Raw genomic sequence first — 14,485 nt, forward strand, 5'->3', positions numbered from 1 at the left:
TTAAATGTTTTTGTATATAGGAAAGAGAAAGAAGGAAATACTGTAAAAATTCTTATATTTTTTTTTTGTTTTATTTCATTTCTTTTTTTTTCATTTCTAGCAATTTTTCACATCAAAAATGACATTTAAATAGTTGACGCCCATCAATGAACTACGCACTTTAATTCAAAGAATAAGAAAATTTCTTTATCTGTACTACTAAAATAAAAAATAAGCAAAATATAAAAAGAAGACTTGCGTTGCGTAGAAAATTTCTCCAATAAAACAAAAAACAAAATTAAAAAGAACCAAGAATAAATTCTTCAACTCTTTTAATATTTTGAAAATTTTCAATGGACTAAAATTTGTTGAAACACAATATCTATTTATGCACATTGCTTTTATATTTTATAGGCAAACAACATTTAAAATTCCATTCATGAGAAGAACGCGAACGCAACACAAAAAAACAACAACAAGAAAACATAAAAACGCGCTGAAATTAAACCGCCCATTTTTGATTAAAAATGTACAATTTAAAGCTAGAAAAATTTGTTCAATTGAAATTCCTAAAAAGTTTTAAATTCCAGATTAAAAAATAAATTATATTTACAACATACATTCTTTAATTCAATTAAATTAAAAGAAAAATATACGCTCATATGAAAATTAAAGAACGCTCATTCCAAAATTAATCTATAGCAACTCAAAGTAATTTTAGATTTGTAATGTAATGCCATAAATAGTACGCGCGCTTTTAACTGAACATTTTCTTTATAGACACAAGGCTTTTCCTTCGGTAGAAATTTCAAAATTCAATTGTCATCATTACAATTATTATTGCTTTACGCACAGCGACAGCATATATAGTATCATTCAATTACATATATGAAGCGGATCCATTCAAAAAATATTCCTACATTGATGTTTCATATGAAAAAAGAACCACAAAAAATCCTATTCATCAATTGAGATTCGTCAGAAAATAATTTAGTAACCACAGAAAATATCAACACATTTGATTGTTTCTATTTCCCTAGCTGTATGAATCTTTCATCATATCAATGGGACATAAGTAATTTTTACACATAACAAGAAACTTATAAATGAGTATTTAAGAAGAGCGAGAACTTTAATGGCACTAAAACTCTTATTTATCCAAAAATAATGATTACAAAAACGAAATTGAACTTTTTAATAAAATTTTATATAAGATAAATTGTTGTTAATTTAAAAGAATGTTGCGTATATAATAAAGTATACACAGCAAGAGCACATTAAAACGGTTCATAAAACATACATACTCTTAAGTCATCCTTTTTTCAACTTACGCATATTGGAAGTGGAAGAATTAGAGGGAAACCGCATGTTGTTATCTTTTTTTAGTGTATATTTGAGATGATCATGATTATCTCAAACCTGACCGAAGATGATTATGATGATGATAATAATATGATGGAATGTTTCTTATTAAGTATTACTTCCTGACAGGAAAAATTAAAACTCTTGTTTTACAATAATTTTATTTTTATTTATTACATGCAAACACACACATATTGCGTATACACGACATATGCGATATTTTTATATATGTATAAGCTGATTTTAAATTTATATATGAATGAATAATTTGATGACAGACTCAGAATTTTAAAAATTTATCAGCATCCAATTAAAAATAATGAATATGAAAGAAATGCACGTAATTAATTTAAATTTTCTTCTAAAGGGGTTTGTTTTGACGCGAGTTCTCTTTTGAAATCGTAAATTAAAAATTATAAATAAAAGGTGAAGTACATAAAAGAACTTTGTCAAAATAGATACGATCACAAGTTCCGAAATTAAATTAAAGATTTTAAAATTTTAAAATTTTTATTTAACTATGATAAATTCTAAAATATTAATAATTTTTACAGATAAATAATAAATTTAAAGATAATAATTTATTCATACAGTGTTGCCACCGAAACACAAAATATATTTGCTGTGTACTATTATGTGTACGCACTTTAAATCAATGAGGGGACTATTCTAAATTTCGGTAAGCCGTCAAGGAGTTTTTCAGAGGTTATGAATAGAAACGTTTTTCATAAAACGATGGAAAAATAATAGGGATGAAAAAATCAAGTTAAACCAGTTATGAATCTCTTAACGGTAAAGCACATACCGGCTCGTACTAGCTTTTTAGCCAAAAGAAGGTAATTTCGATTAACTTCATGGAAAATATCAAACATTGATCGATTAAAACGAAGTCTCTTGGCAACTATGGCTCTTCAATAAAGGAGCTTGGAGCAGTTAGTCGATGTTAGTTAGACCTTTATAAGATGTTCGAAATTTTCGAGAGGATAACGTGATATTCACTAGGAAGGCAAAATAGATATTTTTCTTGGAATCTAGTACATTGTTAACCCAATTTATTCAATCTGTGAATTAATAGCGTTTAAGGCAGTATAATTTTCTATTCTAACTAAGTGAAACTGAATTTATTCTTTCGACATATTTAAAATAATTTCCAATTAAATGAGAAATAATTGCGATTACTTCAGTTCATATTAAATTATAAAAGAGTTATTTCTATAATTAACCGTACCGTAACCACACTGAATTAAAATTTATAATATGAAATCATGTTTAAGTAAAAATTTTGGTCTGGAATAAAATGTATGCAATTTTAATAATAAAGTGAAATATCTTTAACTAAAAGCTTGAATCTTTTTATAATACGTACGTGTGTAAATATTAACCCGCGACAATAATTAAAACACTACTAAATTTGTTACGATAATCTTCTTCTCTACACTTTCTATTTCATTCTTCAAGTACTTAAAAAATAAATGCAATACTGCGTTTGTTCAATTTTTTTTTGTAAATGCATTTTAAAGACAATATGGAAAAATAAATTAGTAATTGCTACTAATTAAAATTAGTAATTGTAGTTAAATTTACAAATGCTTATGTGGCATTCCATTCATTGTTGCAATAGTTTTAACACGAATGTCGAGTGATTAAATTATTGTGCAAGTATCATTTTTAGTGATTGTCTGATAAGAATTTTCTTTGTAATATTAGTTTAAATTTTTTACTATAAAAGTATAAAAAAACTTATTCCTCAATTTACATAATTTTTGTAGAGTTGTTTATGTTATCAATCAATGTGTCAGGTTTTATCAATAGAGGTCATGTTAAACATTGTGTAAAATAAGCATATACTTAGTAGGGGTCTAAAGAATTTCGATGGCTTATAGAACATAAAAAGACTAATGGCAGAAAACTTAAAAAAGCTATGGTCGAATCAACAATTTCTCGCTTTCTTGTGGGACGTTCTATGAAAGCTCTTTAATACTCCTAACTTTCGCATTTATTGAATATTTTAAAAATTATGACAAAACTAAGTTGCATTTATAGCACATAAGAGATAAAAATAACATTAAATAAAACAGAGAATCCAATAAGTCCTAAAATATGAAACATCCAATTAACCTAAAAACTTAACCTAAAATTTTTTGAAATAAACATTGAATTTTCCAACTCGTCCATATGTTTTTTTTTGGAGATTCATTGTAAAAAATTACTACAATAATGTTATTTAAATACATAATAAAAGTTCAAATATCCTAGACTGTACAAGCAGGTCATATTCAAAAAATTTGAAACAAATGGCAGGGCAGAAGGGCGGTGGTATTACTAAGGGCAATGAAATTAAATAATTTCTGTTACTTGGTTACACATATAGGATTTTGATATTATTCAATGTCTAATTGTACATTTGTAAATTTGTATGCATAGCATAATTGAATATTTTTTTTCCAAAATAAAAGGAAAGGCGACTGCTACCATATATACAAATACCGCAATTTTATACTTTTCATATACATTAAATTTAAGAATCCGTCCATTCATTCAGACATTCAACCATTTGATAGAATAATTTGTTTAATGAATTAACTCTAGTCATGTAATTACAGGGCACAAACACACTTTTCAATTTTTATTCCTTGTATTTTTTTGGATTTTTTTTTTGTTTGTCCTTTATGTTTTTTTTTTTTTGGGATTGGGATTGAGAATAAAATGATGAACAATTTTTATGTACTAAGTAATTTGATGACACAATTTGATATGAGAAATTATGTTTCCTTTAGGCTTGATGTTAATGATAATGTTAGTAATAATGATGATAATGGTAATGATTATTGTGATGATGATTATGATGATGATAGTGAGAATAATAATGAATTTGAAATAATCTATACATTACAAAAAAAGTTTCGTTGATTATAACAAAAATATTGTATAAGTGATGATGACAGTAATAATGAAGATGATAATGATAAAGAATGCTTACATAGCCATAAATTCGAGTATAAAAGTACCTTATGTGCCTCTTTTGTATTAAAATAGTTTTTTAAAACATCAAGCATTCAAAATTTTTAGCGATTTTATACTAAGAGACGAAACTCATGTTATCGTAATTATTATTTTAAGGATTCTAACGCAAAAATAAAAATTTTCCTTGGCAATTCTATATCCTATTAAGGATAAAAGTCTAATAAAACTTTCAATTGTATAATGAAACATATATATCGCGTAACTATAAAGAACTGATAACGATGTGATAAGAGTTTAAATGCGGTTTTTGTATATTTTTTATTTTTTACATAATATGTAAATGGCTAGAATAAGGTGGGGGGAAAATCATTGGTAATTACTAAAATTTTTTAAATAGCATTTTAACAAGGTGATGATATTTTTATATAAGTATAAATTTTAACTATTTCTTATCTATAAATTAACGGTTGTATATCAGTTTTGTGTAAACTATCACGGCTTTTAATGCGAAAATAATTATTAGTCCTCTTGTTGAAGGTTAAGTAATAATGATATTAAAATTGTCTTTTTAATTGTTATCAACGATCTTTGGACTAATGACAATTGGAACTAATATGTTTTGTTTTTAATAAGGTGTGTAGTTTTTGTCGTGAAGGTAAAGTTCTGATTATAATTATACCGTTTTTTTCAACGTACACGATACACTGGTACAATTACAATTTAAATGTTCAAAATTTCTCCTCAAAATAATTCCAAATTGTTTCATATGCTTATATAAAGTTGGGTATATGATTTTTATTCAAACCGTGCAAGATATTCACTATTCAGAGAATTCACCATTCAGGATAGTCACCACACATTAAATTCGCCATTCAGAGTGCAAAATTGTTCGCATTAACACATGCTCTTGAGAAATTCGGGAGTCCTCGTACGCAGGACGAAGCTGGATAACTTTACATTTTACAGTAAAACTATACAGCCTGGCTGAATTCAAAGTCAGTTAGAGAGTAGGTCTTAAGCAAATCAAATTATTAAATTAAAAATATCAACAAAAATTTTTGGTCGAAAATTAAAAATTTTTTTTATTATTCACAATACAATATCAATTTAAGTATATAAATAATGCAAAACAGATGAAACTGAAGCAATCTAAGAACATTTTGTATTCCTTTACACAAGATCAATTTATAACTCTATAAAAGATTATTAAATTTCCTAAATATTAGATTCATAAGTGAAGATAATCAATTCATAACTGTGTAATAATATATTTAATAAAACATATTATTATTTTGCAAAACCTCTTTGAAATTAGCTCTTATTACCAAAGCCGCATGTAATACTGTTATCGCTGAGAATGTTTAATGTAACAAAAAATTTGATATTATATCTATTATAGCCAGATTTCAGTAGTGTACTTAAATTTTGAGTTCATATGTGTTTAGTAACGGCAACAATTCTGGAAATAAATTTACAATATACACTCAAAATACACGAAAATTAACCGTGACGACATAAAACTTAATTTACTATTTATATGTACATACTATACTAGTTATAGAGGGCATAACAAGTTAAGAAAATATCAAATACATACAAAACTACTTGAATTTATTATCGTTTTATTATTATTCCTTCATACACTTAGTTCTAATGGTATATAGTTTGTTAAAGTAAGGAACTAAATTTTATATGCGTGCAAATTATAAAAAGTAAAAATATCCTTAATATTATTTAATTTTCAAAGCCTATAAATACGATGCCCAGTGGTGTAATACCAATAAATGGTCCAATAAAAATAAAAAAAAACAACATTTTTTCGAAAACATTTCTATGAATAACAATTCATAGGATGAGTAAAAATATTATACACTTCCAGCACCCCAAAAATAAAAGTAAAATCAATTCTTTTGAATTAACATTGAAAATCAGGATCAATAGCACTACTATATATGAAAATAAACAGAACCAGTATTAAGTATAAGATAATCTTTACAATATTTCAATAACCTCAAAATACATTTATAACAGATCCACTAGCTTGTTCTGTACCCTTAACACTTTAAATATATTTTGAAAAAAATTTCACTTTTTAACTATAATGTAGCAAAAATCCTTTTAACTATATTATGAGGGGTCAAAAAGTCAAATCAATAAAATTTTATCTGCGAAAAGAATATGAAAAGTTCTCTTATACACTTGGTATTCCTCTTTTCAATTGATGACTACATTGTATTTATGTAAGTAATATTATATTCTATATATACATATACTGATATACGTATATGTTATGTCCAGAATTCCATTTGGTACTTTAATATCAAAATGTAATCGGATATCCGGACAAAAAGTCGTCATGGTATAATTGTATACATACTAAAGGACTTCTTTAATATGTGGACCGAAATACATATAAAAATTTATTTAAGTACATATGTATGTATAAATACATGCAATTGTATAAAATTTCAAGGACTCACTCATTCACTATTAGTTAGAAAAATACTTTTAAGTGCAAGCATTTTCTACTCAATCGAAAATAAAATTACAATTTAACAATAGGATTACAAATGATGAGTACTTAATATTGTATTTATGTAAGTATGTATAGTTCAAAGCGTATGTATGTATATTTGTTACATGAGATCAAATTGTTGTATATTTATAGATCGAAATTTCATACATTACCAGAAAAATTTTAATGTTCTGATTGACCGCTTCAATTCGAAATACAAGAAAAAAAAAAAAACCATCGAAAAATCAAGCACAAGAATGCATTAAGAATTTAGGAAGAATCCGTTTAGAACCCTAAATAAACATTTTACTAAAATATCCTTGAAGAAATGTCCTTTATAGTAACAAAACTAAGTATACGTTTATTTTATTTTTACTCTTTTTTTGGTTTTTATTATTGAAATACTGGCCATTCTGGAACGTGAATCGCCTTTATTTTTTTTCTAAAACTGGAACTGGAACTAATCAAAACTTACAAAAAATAATTTATTAAAAGAATATTCTTAAAAAAAAAACAAAAATAATTTGGAAGGGCAAATAATTTGAGTATCTACATTTGTAATCCGATTTTTTTGAAATTTCGTGCGTCTTACTCTAATTTAACACATACATACACAACACAATATTGAAAATCATAAAAGTTGGATTTTAGTGTTAGGAAAAATTGCTGAGATTTTTATGGCAATGAATATGTAACTGAAGATTTCATAATAATGGTGTAGTAAATATGTAGAGATTTGCAAAAAGGACACACACTTAGTCTGTTTCTATTTTTATTCTTATGATCTTCTCCTCATAAAATAAACATTAAATTTCTGTTGAATATTTTCACTTGACCATTTGGTATTGATTTTGTGGATACTTTCGTTTTATTTCAACATTAGAATTGTGTGTACTTTAATTGTGAGTATGTGTGTAATAAAAAAAGCCATATAAACTTTTATAACATTTTTCCATTTAAAATAAACATGCCCCAGTGTACATATACATTTAGGGTTCTAAATAGTCCAGTTTCGGGGATAAAAATGAAAGTTTTCAAGTCATAAAATTTTGTTTTCATTACTTTAGTAGTATGAGATTAGTTTTAAAAATCTGAAATAGGCGTAACTATACTTTTTGATTTTTTTTTTTGCTCCGAATAGATTCTTCTACTTTCTAATTTTTCTTTGGTTGAATACAATAATTGTTAAACGTGTGAGGTTTCATACTTCATGTAAAAATGTATATTACGTATGTATTGAAAATTATGAAGTGAATTATGAAATATGAAAGTGAATTTCTTTAAAGACTGAAAATGCTTCTTCTTATTCTTCCACAAATCATTTTCGGTAAAACTTTGAATTCTGAGAAAGCAGAAAATTTTGAACTATACTATTTCCAAAACGGGTTTATAGTAAAACTCTTATTATAAAATTTTATTTTATAGCACTCCGAAATTCGGAGTGTTTCCGAAATTTTTAAATTTTATTTAAAATAATACTTTTGCAAGATGAAACTTTAAATATATATATTTAATGCCTTTTTCACTAATGTTTTCGATCCGAACTTGTGGTTTTAAGTTTAAATGAAAAAAGGTTAGGTAAAACTAAAGTAATGAATTTTTTGAAAAATTTAAGAAAAACATGTAAGGGAGACATCATAGAGCTGTGAGATTTTGATAGGATTTTCTTTTCGTAAATATATTTCCAAGTCCACAATAGTTCCATATAATATGTATCAAGTTCGATTACGATATATTTATTAAAATTAAGTTTTCTGTTTCAACAATATAGACATCAACTTCTAATCATGCTATAAGTGACACTTATTTTTTAAAATATACTAATTGTTTAATAAAAAAACAAAAATTTTCAGCTTTTTACTGAATAATTAAGCATTTTTAGAAGTAAGCATATTAAAAATTAAAAAATTTATAAAATTTACAGTTTGTTACTTACCGGATTAACTTGTGGTTTTTGTATATGTGATGCAATGTTTGTAATATTCATGCCCATTGTAGGTATTTGTGATCCATAAAGTTGACCAGCCGTCGGGGTCATATCTGTCAACATTTTTATGTTTTAATATATTTTTTTATTAATATTTGGTATTCTTAATATTTTTATGTAGTTTTTCCAATGCAGATGTTTCTAATGTTCCCAAAAACAAAAAATATTGTATACTTTCAATTAAATTTAAAGAAAATTTTTAACTAATGAATTTTTAAACACACAATTTTGCTATGATCCTGTTACTATTTTTTCTATTTTCTTTTTAGTATTTTATTAAATATTTTTGTTATTAAAATCTTTTTGAAACACTTTTAGTTTTATAAAACACTTTATGATTTCAGTCATTTTCTTTTTCTCAAATTAACAATTTAATTGTTGTTTTAAAAAAATTTTTTTTTTCAATTTGACTAATTTATGTAAAATTTTTAATTAATTGGTTATTAATCAAAAAAATATTGTATATTACGATTTGTAATCAAATTATAAGAAGATTATGTAACTTTTCAACAAATCTTTTACAAACTATCTTTGGTTTTCTTCATTCTTGTCACACAAGTTAAAATACAAATATATAGATTATGCATTTAGCTACACACATGTAAACTGATAAAATTTTGTTGTATAAATTTTTGATACCTAGATAATGTAGATTAAAGCAAGTTAAGCAAAATGTTGCAGTAACAAAAAAAAATGACTATCTTTTGTTAACAAAATGTTGTATTGTATTTTAAAGTTTACGGAAACAAATAGATAATCCGATTTGCCTTAACCGCTGTGCATTTACAAAAGTTGTTAGAAAAAAAAATCATTCACTTGCCTTTTCTTCTTCTTTATGTAATGAAAACAAGTATTTTTAGAGACGGGGGAGAACATCTTTACTTAGACTTCATAAGAAAATTTATAATTTAAGAAAAATTTGAATATTGGTAAGTAATTCAAACTCTTTTATGCAAAGTTGTATTTAAGGAATAAATATCATTGCTTTTTCTGAAATTTGAAATGCATTCCTACTTAACTTCACGTCGAGAATGGTTTGAGAGATTATGAAGAACAAAAAAAAAGAGAAATAAGTGGAAGTGGGACGTTTTCAATGAAAAAGTAATTTAAGAAAAAAACATACAAAAAATTAGTTTTCAACACTGCGAAAAGAAATGCTTGTTATAGACTCTGAACAAATGAAGCGCAGTTCTGTATAATTCGAAGTTTTCTAATACAAATTTTTTAATTCTAAATTTTACTATAGATTGAAAATGTCTTCTATTCGAAAACTTATATAGATGGCAATTCCATATACGTCACAATTATTATTGGACTCGACAATAATCTGAATGTTATAAGAAAATTTTAAAAGTTAACACCGAAACTTTGAGCTAAGAAACCCTATTCTTAATAATTTAAGACGAATAATAAAAAATTATATTGGCATTTTCAACCCGAAAAGGAACAACGGTTCAAAAAAATCAAATTATGATATGAGAGATGAAACGTCAAAAGAATTTTTTTTTTTCTCATTTCATTTTTTCTTCTAATTCATCTTCTCATTAAAACATTTTTGAAAACACTTACGGATTCGATCAATCGTTTTGTTTCGTTTTCTTCTATTGTATTTTTTGTTTTTTATTGTTTAAATTTAGACTTATTGTTGTTTATTTTTTTTACCGTTTAGCTTTTGATTGACAACGGTAATTTTATCAAATTATTATGAGTCATTTTTTTTTCAAGTGTCAAAAATTTTGATTTTTGCCGACAACTCATCAAAATCGAAAGAGAAGAGTAAAGAAGTGAGCAAAAGATTCGAAATATTGTGTTATTACTTTTTTGAAATGATATTTTTTAACGATTCTTTACATGCAAGTAAATTGAACAATGAAAATTATTTATTCGAAAACAATGCAATGAAGTAATAAAAAGAATATACCGAAAATGTCAAATTAGGGATTAGGAATTATTTTTGCTTAACGTGTTTTATTTACAAATTATAATAATAAAAACTATACACACGTAATATAAAAGATCAAATAGAAAAATTTTCAACAAAAGAACGTTCAAATTCGTTTTCTATCCAAAAAATTAGGGATACTTTGCATTTTAATCATATTTTTTTACTAATCTGTCAAATTAACAGCACGATTAAATGAAATTTTGATAAAAATTTTTTTTTTCTCTCAAGTTTTGTTTTTATTTACCCTTATATCGAATTCATCTTTTCACAAAATAGCAACAATGTAAGAACTTTGACTTTATTTTTTTTTGGATAAGTGCAGATTTTTTATATGATTGATTTGAATTTTTATTTGTTATTTGTTACACTGAAAGTCCTTGTTTGGAGTGATCAATTTATTCGAATTGTTCAATTTACTAATTAATTTTTTATGTGTAGTTTGTATAGTTGCTATGAAGTAGAATTATGCTTTCATTATCAAATAATTCGCGACTGTCAGGTGATTTATGGTAAATTTTATATTTTTTGAACACAAATTTTGCGTCGGTATTTTGTGAACTTGTATTTTTAATATTTAGGCCACTATAGCTGAATTCCTGCAGTTAATTTTTCTCGATTGCTTGAATGTATTCTGTAAGGAGCCAACTCTATATATAAATATTTTCTGTTATTCAGAAATTCAAACAAATCAATCTAATTTTGTAATAATATTGCTTGTTGGTTTTCTCTTTCTAAATTTTTGACTTGCTTGATGCTCTTTTTTTTTTATTATGATTCATTCAAAAAATGAGCAACAAAATAAATCATCACCCTGAGCCGCGAGAATAAAAATATTTATACAAAAAAAAAATATTTCAATTGGTTACTGTTGTTAATATAATTTTTTTGGTATCCAACCGTTATCATCATTGTAATAAAAATATAGTTAAGTATAATTTGAAAGAATTATTCTTGTGCACATAGGTACGATTTTCTTTCACTGATTTTACTTTGCTATATCAATTTCATGAATTTGTCTACATTTATTTGAGCCTCACAGCGGGAATAATTGGGTTTTGTGAGAACGTTCAGCCAAAGCAGGCACGTGTTATAGCACGTGATATTTGTATTTAATTTATATTTATATGCACTTATATATATATATATATATATATACATATATATGTAGAGCGGCACCTTTTTTCTAGCTTCTTTTGTTTTCAATCAAATTATTTAAATGAGTGATTTTAAGATATATTAGATGAAAAAATGATGCATTCTAGTGGAAGAAAATCTCTAATTAAGTTCTCAATTACATTAACAAAAGTTAATGAACAGGTCTTCAACAAATCAAAGTCTATGAATATTTAAAATGAAATAATGTGAAATTATCGTTGACAGTTCCTGAAAATCTGGAGACTATAAAACTTCTTTCTTCATTATAATTATTTAAAAATTTTGGGAAAAAGTCTGAGGCACATTTATAGTATTGTTGTTCGAGCTGGGTTTAGGACAATTTTGAAAATAAATAAAGATGTGATAGTAATTAATTTCCACCAGCTATTACCTAAAATTAGACAAAAATTGACATGCCGGATTTTAGCAAATGTTCGTAATTTTTAATTATGAATGAAACAGTTCGAGGTTTCATCAATTAATTCTAAATAGACTTTCTTCGATCTACAAATCACAAAGCACCAGATCGTACTGAATCATATTGTGTTGAGATTTAAATCAATTTTTGAACAACATAAAAATGTTTGAATTGGTTAACTATGAATTTAAAAAAAACCATATGTTTGCAATAATTTTACTTTTTTAAGCAACTACTTATATGTAGTTAATTTGGCTTAAGTGGACCTTGCTTAAAATTTAAAATACTAGTTTTTAACGTCCAATTGAATAATCACCTAAGGTTTTTCTGTAAGGCCATCAATATTTTGACTAACTTTTTGTTTCTATAATAAATACAATTTAACATTTTGCTAAACAAAACAAATGCAATCATTTTAATTTGAAAAATTTTGTTTACCTTGTTTTATTTTGCTCTAATTCCAAAATATTCCAAAAACAAATTATTATTTATTAAAATTTAAGACAAAAAAACTTGAGAATTTTAAATTTAAATTAAAACTTCTTGTTTCTTCTAGTATAAGTTTCCAATTTATATTGAATTCTTGTGGAATTTTCGAGTATTTGATCCGAAATTATGTCAAATTCGAATTAGAATATTTGATCAAAATCACTCTGTCAAGTTATTTAAACTTTTCCACACAAAATTTTCATTTCTCAACTAGAAATTTAACTAATCTTCTGATTTTTCAATTAAATATTTCTAATTTAATATGTTTTAGGTTAGGTTTTGCATTTATTTCTGAAATATTCTCAAATTGCCCACTTACACTTTATTAAAAAATAATTACATATTTTCATTAATAACAATTTTTATTTTATTTGAAATTTTCCAAAATAATTTTTTTAATATTTTGAATTTTAATCTACATAAATGTCAAAAAAAAATTTAGTTATTATAAGTTTCAACTTTTATCCACCTTTTTCCTTAATTTTTTTTAAATCTCTGTTATTATTACACTACACAAATATTTCAAAAATTTTGTAAGTTTTTATAAATAATATTTGCCATTTTTTTTTAATTTATATTTTACACTTGTACACACACAATTTATTTATATATTTTATAATTTTATATAAAAATAATCGGATAAAAACCATTACAAATATTTCGCGCAGAAAAATAAATGTCGGCGGCAACAAAGATTTTTTTCAAATGTCAAATTCATAAAAAAAAGTCAAAATTTTTCTCCTTCTTTTTTGTTAAAATATTGTTTTTCTTTTTTCTTTTTCTTTTTGTTTCACAAAAGTTTTCATTTAATTTAAAAATACAAAAAAAAACAAAAAACAAATTTTTGAATTTGTATTGTTTTTATGTACAAAATACACTTATATATTTTGAATATTGTTATCCTGCTGTGAGAACACCAGAACTTTTTTCTTTCATTAAAAAAAGATAATAAATATGTGAATTGAAATACAAAACAAAAATATGAAATTTAACATAGTCAAAAACCAAATAAGAAATCAAAAATAATGAAACAAAACAACAATAATAAGATTAGAGAAGCGCAACAATGAAAACGACGTCGTCGTCGTCGTCTTTTTTTGACAGAAATATAAAGTTCGCTTGCTTGCTTTTCTTGTTTTTTTGTTTTTTTTTCTTGTATACCTCTGTAGTATTTTCGTATTATTTTGTTGTTTGGTTTTTTATTGTTTCATTCTTATTTTATTTTCTAAATACACAAAAATAAATAATCAAATTATATATATATATATGTGCATATACAATTATACATACATTCACTTTATATTTTATATTTCAAAGAGAAAACAGAAAAAAATCGCACAATCGCAAAAGATTAAACCGTTTTCGTAACGTCAAGATAACTAACTAAAGTTACGAAGAAAACTTTTGTATTAAAAGCGAGTTTTTCTGTTATAAAAATAAAAATTTTTTTATTACTTGTTTTTCTTCTCCTCTTTCATTATTTTCATGAATTGCTTTTTTTTCATTTTCTTTTATTCTACAAACTTTTATATTTTTTTTTTGTTCATTTAATTTTTTTCTTTTTCAGTGAATCGCCCCTCGCCCAATTTATACATATAACAACAGAGAGCATGTATTATTTTTCATATATTTAAAAATTTTTTATATTCATTTCGGTTGTTCAGCGACAAC

The 14,485-nt window shown here is 24.8% G+C and overlaps 1 protein-coding gene across 2 annotated transcripts in view; it reads right to left on the reverse strand.

The window, feature by feature from the left end:
• LOC129605281 (transcription factor Sp9) overlaps window positions 1-13,187 on the reverse strand; it is a 77,630-nt gene extending 64,443 nt beyond the window's left edge. The window contains exons 1-2 of one of the 2 annotated variants that reach the window (XM_055514938.1): window positions 12,764-13,187; window positions 8,757-8,860 (exon numbers count right to left, since the gene is read on the reverse strand). In XM_055514938.1, coding sequence (XP_055370913.1) covers window positions 8,757-8,858 — 102 coding nt within the window. In that variant the 5' untranslated portion in view covers window positions 8,859-8,860; window positions 12,764-13,187. Of the gene's footprint in view, window positions 1-8,756; window positions 8,977-12,763 lie in introns of those variants that run through there. The other variant, XM_055514937.1, reaches the window with a different exon arrangement.
• Window positions 13,188-14,485: the final 1,298 nt, after the last annotated feature.

Source organism: Condylostylus longicornis, unplaced genomic scaffold, assembly GCF_029603195.1.
Source record: "Condylostylus longicornis isolate FDR11 unplaced genomic scaffold, ASM2960319v2 ptg000013l, whole genome shotgun sequence".
NCBI lineage: Eukaryota > Metazoa > Arthropoda > Insecta > Diptera > Dolichopodidae > Condylostylus > Condylostylus longicornis.